The sequence below is a fragment of the Orycteropus afer genome, unplaced genomic scaffold (genome assembly GCF_000298275.1).
Source record: "Orycteropus afer afer isolate SDZICR_OR568_19922 unplaced genomic scaffold, OryAfe1.0 scaffold00089, whole genome shotgun sequence".
In the NCBI taxonomy this organism is placed as follows: domain Eukaryota; kingdom Metazoa; phylum Chordata; class Mammalia; order Tubulidentata; family Orycteropodidae; genus Orycteropus; species Orycteropus afer.
Genome location: NW_006921676.1, coordinates 624,893 through 633,228, shown reverse-complemented (window position 1 = coordinate 633,228; position 8,336 = coordinate 624,893). Strand labels below are relative to the sequence as shown.

Below are 8,336 nucleotides of genomic sequence, written 5' to 3'. Positions count from 1 at the left end.
GTATGTCTCCTTTTTTTGGTATTTTCACTCAAATTCTTCTGCTAGTTGGGGTGTAGTCCACTTCTGTATCCCTCCCTTTAAGGCTCAGGTGTCCAAGATTATCTTCTGTGTCTGTGTTAATTGGTTTCCCTTTTCTTTGTTGAAGAGGGTCTGTGCAGTCCTTCTGTCTAGTCTGCCATCTTGCCGGAACTCCTGCACTGTCTCTATTGCATTTTCTATAGCAACATGACACTACTATTTTCTTTGAGATTAATGAATTGAGATGAAAATCTGTTTTTGAAAATAAGTGGCTGATATTCTTTTTAACCCATTGCTTAATTTCACTAAAAAGTGTACTTCTATTGGCCTTAAATTTTAAAAAAAGTGATCTTTGAATGATACAGTTTCCTGGGAGAAGATGTTTCTACCATGTTTTCTTTAGAATTTAGGACCCATACATTCTGTAATAGAACTATCTGTCTTTGAAACTTAAAAGATCTTCACTTAACGATTATTTTTCTTTTTATAAATATAAGAAAAAACAATGAAAAGAAATTGAGTTGCAAACTAAAAACAGAACTACCATGTAAGATCAGTAATTCCATTCGTAGATATAAAAGATTTGAAAGCAGAGACTCAAATAGATAATTTGTACACCAATGCTCACTACAGTACTATTCACAATACCCAAAGGTTGAAAGCATCTAAATGCTCATCAATGGATGTGTGGATTGAAAAAAAAATGTGGTACATAAATACAATGGAATACTACTCAGCCAGTAAGAGAAATAAAGTCTTAATACACGGATAAAGGTGGAAGACATTCTGCTGAGTGAAATAAATCAATCACAAAAAGACAAATATTGTATGAGCTTATTTATATGACAAGACAAGAACAGGTAAATGTATAGATCCAAAGTTTATTAGTAGTTATCAGGGGCAGCAGGATAAGGGAATAGAGAGTGCAAGGTTATTGCTTATGCAGTTTTTTTGATTTATGGTGACAGAAAATCACATAGGTTAAGGGTCAGGTTGCACAGCTAATTAATGAAATTGCTGTCAATAAGCTGTCCACCTATAAAAAGTTGAATCGGCAAAAGTTGTGTGAAAATTCACAACACTAACAAAAATAAGAGAGTACATGCTGAGGCTGCTTAAGTACAACCAAACACCTCCCAGATTTGGTTCCTTGGGTGGGTGCTCAGGGTCATGATTTCATGGAACATCCCAGTTAACTGGACTAATTATGTGGTGAATGTTTCTGTTCCACTTTCTAGGTCACTGAGTAGTATCTAGGGTCTTAGAAGCTTATAAACAGGCATCCAAGGCATAACAATTGGTTTCTCTTCACGTGGAGCAAGAGAGGAAGAAGCAGAGTCAGGAAGACGAGGAGAAAACAGAATGTGTAGCTAAATGCCCCCATGAACAACTTCTTCCTTTTCCGTGAGACCAGAACTAGTTGGTGTCCGGCTACCATTACTGAATATTTTGATCAAAGATTCTATAGAAGAATACAGATCAAAAAGGCAAAACTGTAGAAGAGAATTTCAAATTCTCATGGAATCCACATTTTCTGGAGCAATGGAGACTGCACAAACCCCTGAAACTAATGTCCTAAGATAATCTTTAAAACACAAACCAAAATATCCCCTGAAGTCATCTTAAAACTGAACAATAATTTAGCTTAAGTAGTAAAAAAGTATGCCTTGTGTTTTATGCTCTTTCGAGAACTATCGGTGTGCAGTCAAATTATAAACAGTAACTTTAAACTTAGGGGGCAGTGAGTTTATATTAATGGGGGAGGTAACTCAGAACATGAAGGTAAGAATGGCTACATAACTTGAATAATGAATCAATGTCACTGAATTGTACATATCGAAACTGTTGAATTGGTGTATGTTCTGCTGTGTATATACTCAATAACAACAAAATAAATTATTAAAAAAAGAAAAATTGCAAAACAAGGTTGAAATGGAAAACAGTACATCCTCATGATGGTTATGGTTGGAGATGTGGACTGGGTTAGGGTCATATGATTTGAAGGAGTGTCCATTGAAGTGGGGGAGCTCTGGTAGAGTAGTGCCTAAGGCACTTGACTGCTAACCAGAAAGCTGGCGGTTCAAACCCACCAGCCACTCCTCAGATGGAAGGTTGGGCAACCTACTTCCATAGCAATACTGCCTTGGAAACCCAAGGAGGGGTTGCTATGAGCTGGATCTGACTCAATGGCACATAACAACAACAAAAATCCATTTAAGCTAATGCTCTTAAGTAACTGTAAAACTCTAAAAATTGAGAACACAGTCCTTGAGTAAACTGCTTACTAGTTGATAATAATTGTGACATGCAGTACCTTAGCAGTGTGGCACTCCTCTTGTAAGGCTGCAATTTTTTGTTGGTAAGCACTCAGTGTGCGCTGGTGTTGTTCTGCAGAGGTCTTCAGATGCTCATGAATTTTATGTTTCTCAGATGTTATTTCTGCTAGCTGAATCTAGGACAAAAGTCTTTAAATTAAGCTCTAGCCAATCAGGAGTACACTGGTTAAACAGCTTTTCCTTAAAACACAAACTTGAGGTTTGAGACTTAAGTATATATAATAAACATAATTAAATAGTTGAATATTTTTATCTAGTGATAAATACTCACTGCCATCGAGTTGGATCTGACTCATAGTGACAATCAGATTGCTCAGGAATAGTTGGTGGGTTTGAACCGTCAGCCTTCTAGTTAGCAGTCATATGCCTTAGGCACTAGGCTTTCGACTGCTAATCAGAAGTCACCGACCAGCCATTCCTCGGAAGGAAGGTTGGGCAATCTACTTCCGTAGTGATAATGCCATGGAAACTAAAAAGGTGTAGCCATGAGTTGGACCTGACTCGACAGCAGTGAGTTTGGTTTTGGTTTTGTTAATGATAAAATAAGAGCAGGAGATGATTTTCTCAATAAAATAAGTAATTTAGTTTTCCTTAAACCAAAATCAATTTTCCATTAATAAAAAAACCAATCATTAAAAAAATCCTAGACTACATGTTACATTTCCTTGTTTAAATATTGCAAGATAGTAATGTACTTTTAATTTTGTAAACTGATTCTTGTCACTGCAATATCATTCAGTAAGTTCACATGCAGGTTTGGGACCATGTTTATTTTTGCAATATTCTTTGCTCTATTATGGACTTTCAAATACCTGAAAATAATCCATCTAGACAGTATCCCATTTATATGCCATACATAATTTACTGCTTCTACTTCCTAAAAATGTTAAGTAATAGTGCCTTATAGAATATTTAGAAAAGTCACTAAATGGTATCTTACTTCTCCAAGAAAAATTTCTAAGTCTTCCCAAAATGTAAAAAGAACCTACTTTATAGACTTCAACTTGCTGCTGGCTTGCCTCCAACTCGCCTCTTAAAGATTCTTGAAGAATTAAGTGATCAGTTTCCTATAGAATGAGAATCTTGGTTTAAAATTAAAAACAAACAACAACAACAACAACTTATTCATAAACACACTATGAACCGGTTTTAAATTTAAAACTGAAAAACATACCACTTGCTTTGAATCTGCCAGTTCTTTTTTGGTTTTCACAAGCAATTGCTTGATTTTGGTGTTTTTTTCTTCATATTGTTGCACTGAAGACTGTAGTGAAGCTGGTGTAAGAAATCATGTCAAAAGAAAGAGATGAAACAACTTTTATGAATAAGTTTAAATACACAGAGTCTTTCCTTTGTACTGATCTTTGAAAGAAACCTGTTTTAACTTATTATTATGGACTATTTTAAACATGTATGACAGTAATGACAACAGTATAATATAACCCATGAACTATCACCCAGGTTTAACAATTACCAACACATAGCCAATCTTATTTCATTCATACCAAGGGTTGGCAAACTATAACCAACAGGCCAAATCTGGCCCTATTTTTGTAAATAATGTTTTATTGGAATATAGTCACACTTACTCATTTACTTATCATCTATGGTTGCTCCGGCAATTCAATGGCAGAGCTGGGTAGTTGCAACAGAGACAATATGGCCTGTAATCCTAAAATATACACTGGTTGTTACCTAGTAACGCTCTGACAGGAAATATACCACAAATGGGATGGCTTGACAAACAGAAGTTTATTCTCTTACAGTTTGGGAGGCTAGAAGTCTGAGTTCAAAGTGCCAGGCTCAAGGGGCTGTGTGAAAGCCCCTCGACCAGAGCTTCAGCTCTGTCTCTTGCTCCTGGCACTGAAGCTAGAGCCATCTCTTCACTCAGGCAGCTACTGGCTGCTGAGACTGACAAGCCCAAGGTCGACAAATAAAATGGCACAGTCCCGATATTACCCAATGACACAGCAGGCCAGTCATTCAAGTCCATTAAAAGTCCAAAGGTCGGCAGAGTATGGCAGGCTGCTGAACAATGGCACAGCTACAGGCAGGGTTCAAGCGTGCTGTAAGCTAGAGACCATTCCCAAAGCTGCTGCTTATACACAGGAAGCAGATGACATCCCTAAGGCAGCTACTCAGCTGCTCACAGTAGATTCCACCATGGACTTGATCACCAGTCTCATCACGGGGAATATTACATCCAGCTGCCCAGCCACTCAACCAGGCACAGCCAAGTTGACACACAAACTTAACCACCATAATTCTACCCCTTGTCAACTTGGCAACTGTACAGATCTCCTTCACCGGGTGATTCCAGTCCCCTAGTTCCTGAGTGGTGACCTCACCCTTGGGTAGCAGCTATGACTCCATCCCACCAGCTCACATGAAAGAGCAGTCTTACACTTCAGAACCAAGTTGGTGAAGGTCTGGCTCTTTGAAACCTAGGGGGCTATGGTGGTTCCACCCCCAAAGGCTATGGTCCTACCCTTGAGGCTGAGGCAGCTCTGCTTCCTGTTTCCTTGGTCTCTCCACTTCTGCCAATTAATGTCTGAGGGCAATCCACTCCACTGGATATCTTCCTGCCCAAAGGACAGTTAGCTTTCTTGCTCCGTGGGCTGGCCAACCTGATACTCCATCTCATGCTGGTCTCTTCTACCAATTAATGTCTGAAGGCAACCCACTCTGCCAGGAAGCTGCCTACCCAATGGCACCCGGCTTTCTCCTCCATGGGCTGGTAAGCCTGTTTTTGTTTAATGCTGGTCTCTGGGCTCTGCTACTGCCGTCTCTCATGCTCATCTCTCAGCTCTGTTCCTGCCGTCTCTCAAGCCAGTCTCTAGGCTCTGGTCCTGCAGTCTCTCATACCGTATGCCGGGGTCTCTCTGCTGGGGTCTCTCTGCCAGGGTCTCGGGTCAAGGACACTCTCCACTCTTGTTTCCACATTTTAGGTATCTGTCAGAGCAGCACCCCACTCTCTCGGTACCATATTCTGTTTTGGTTACCTAGTGCCGCTCTGACAACAATATACCACCAATGGGATGGCCTTAACAAACAGGAGTTAATTCTCTTACAGTTTGGAGACGTTAAGTCCAAGTTCAAAGTGCCAGGCTCTAGGCGCTATGTGAAAGCCCCTCAACCTTGGGCTTCAGCTCTGTCTCTTGCTCCTGGCTCACTGAAGCTAGAGGCATCTCTTCACTCAGGCAGCTACTGGCTGCTGAGGCTGACAAGCCCAAGGTCGACAAATAAAATGGCAAAGTCCTGATGTTATCAAACCACACTGCAGGCCATTCATTCAAGTCTACCGAAAGTCCCAAAGTTGGCAAAGCATGGCAGGCTGCTAAACAACGACATGGCTACATGCAGTGTTCAAGGTGCCATAAGCTAGAGACCATTCCCCAAGGCTTCTGCTTATATACAGAAAGCAGATCACATTCCCTAAGGCAACTACTCAGCTGCTCACAGTAGATTCCACCATGAAGTTGGTCACCAGTCTCATCATGGGGAATACAACATCCAGCTGCTCAGCCACTCAACCAGGCCAAGCCAAGTTGACACACAAACTTAACCATCACACTGGTCCTTTACAGAAAAAGTTTGCTAACTCCTAATCTATACCCTCAACTAGCCCTTGAAGCCTCACTGGATTATCATAAACCAAATTCTTTTCATCTGTAAAAATTTCAGTATTTATCTCCAAAATAAAGGCAATACTATATTTACTGTATCTCTAAAAGAAAAGGACTCTACTTTTTAAAAACACCTCAAAAGAGGTGTATTTCTAGTTGCATCATATCAAAGACACAAAATACCTGGTTGCCTGTTTTCGTGACAGTAATTCAGGTATAGTAATCTTTTTTTGGTAGGACTGGATTTTCTGTGAAAGTTTATTAAGGAACAAATTGAAACCTCATAAAAAGAAAAACATTTTTATAATAATAGGGAAAGGAGAAACACGTATCAAATAAGGATATGTAGATTCATTGTTTAGACTGGGAAGTTAACAAGTACAACTAGCAGGCCAATCTGGCTATAGCCTTTTGTAAAACAAAGAGTATACAACAGGGACCCTATATGGTCCACAATGCCCAAAATATTTTCTGTGTAGTCCTTTATAGAAAGTTTATTTAACTACCTAGTCTATACCAGTTATATGAGCATTGGGTAACTGTGCCACTTACAGACCTTATAAGGACCTTATAATGATTTAACAAGAGTTAAAGGCAATATAGTTAAAAACTGTAACATACCCAATCCTGCAATAAGAGTAAGAGTAATAACAATAATCTATGAGTGCATACAAATAAAACACTCAAGCTTAACAGGGGTGGGAAAGCAAAAAAACAAAAAACAAACAAAAAGATTAACATCATGAAGTTAAATTTACACATATGGTATTATTTGGTAAATATGAACAGGTGTACTGTAAGAATATTAGCTAACCTATACTTTTTATCATAAATCTAATTCAGTTATTTCCTGGTAGGTTTTACAAAGCATTTTATAAAGCACAAATTATGAAGCCTTTGCTGAGTGTCCAGAAGTTATGATAAGCATGATAAAAGTTCCAAAGCTCAAACAATATAGTACATAATTAGGGGATGGTGGCTTAGTGCCTAAGGCATTTGACTGCTAACTAGAAGGCTGGCGGTTCAAACCCACCAGCCAATCCTTAGAAGGAAGATGGGGCAATCTACTTCTGTAGTGATACTGTCTTGGAAACTCAAGGAGGGGTCACTATGAGTAGGGTCCAACTCGATGGCACATAACAACAACAACATCATTATACAAGTAAAGTTAATATTGGTTGATGTGTGCGCCAATTTGGATTCATAGTGATCCTACAGGACAGGGCAGAACTGCCTACAGGGTTTCTTAGGCTGTAATCATTCCAGGTCTTTTCACCCATGGAGCTGCTGGTGGGTTTGAACTGCTGACTTTTTTTGGTTAGTAGCCAAGCACTTTAACCAACAAGGCTCCTCAAATATAAGCAAAATATAAATGTTACAAGAGAAACAAGGAAAGTTTGCTTAACAAGAAGCATTTAAGGACAGAAAGGATTCCAAAAAGTGGGGGTTGGAGTAGAAGGACTAGAACGTGAAACAATAAATGAAATGCTATTAATGAAAAAGCACAAATCATGTCTTGGGAAAAATTAATATAAAAATCTGTACCTACCATTGGTGAATATATAAAACATATTTCAAAATCAACACATACAAAAGCTGAACACATGCTTTCTCCTTGTCACAAAGTCTTCTAAAGTTCACTATTATAATGAATGGATTCACTGTCATTCACATATACAAATCAGAAACCATGAACCACACCTTAAATCATGTCCCTCAGAATTTTGTCTATCCAAACCATTACCAAGACATCAATAATCCCTTTCACGTACTTCCCATCTCTCCATTTTTTCAATCTTCATACTCTGAGTACTGTTATCTTAACTGGACTTAATTTCTCACTCAATCTACTTTTATATACTCCTCCCAACTCTCAGCAATTCACTTTACAAACTACAGCTTAGTGACTGCCAAATGCAAGTACTATTATTCTACTCTCTCCACTCATACAGTAGGTCACCAGAGGCTTTCCACTGCTCACTAGGTAATTATCCACCTCCCAGCCATACAGTCAGTCCCAGGCTTACAGGTGAGGAGAGACAACTCAGGGACGCCCAAAGTAGCAAGCGGGAAGAGCAGGAGAAAGGGGTTTAAAGGCCAGGAAGCCAGAGAAAAGAGTAGTCAGCCGAAGGGATTAGGTGAGGAGAGGCAACTCAGGCCCGCCCAGAGTGGCAGACCGCAAGAGCAGGAGGAAGGGGATAAAAAGCCAGGAACCCAGACAGAAGAGCAGTCAGCCCCAGGCTTACAGGTGAGGAGAGACAACTCAGGGACGCCTGAAGTAGCAAGCGGGAAGAGCAGGAGAAAGGGGATTAAAAGCCAGGAAGCCAGAGAGAAGAGCAGTCAGCCGAAGGGATTA

General features: G+C 39.6%; 1 protein-coding gene across 1 annotated transcript in view; it reads right to left on the bottom strand.

Moving 5' to 3' along the window:
* Positions 1–8,336, bottom strand: part of GCC2 (GRIP and coiled-coil domain containing 2) — a 110,397-nt gene that overhangs the window by 38,280 nt on the left and 63,781 nt on the right. Inside the window, exons 13-15 of the mRNA XM_007942364.2 lie at positions 3,529–3,629; positions 3,344–3,421; positions 2,333–2,470 (exon numbers count right to left, since the gene is read on the bottom strand). Of these exons, the coding sequence (XP_007940555.1) occupies positions 2,333–2,470; positions 3,344–3,421; positions 3,529–3,629 (317 nt within the window). The remainder of the gene's footprint in view (positions 1–2,332; positions 2,471–3,343; positions 3,422–3,528; positions 3,630–8,336) is intronic.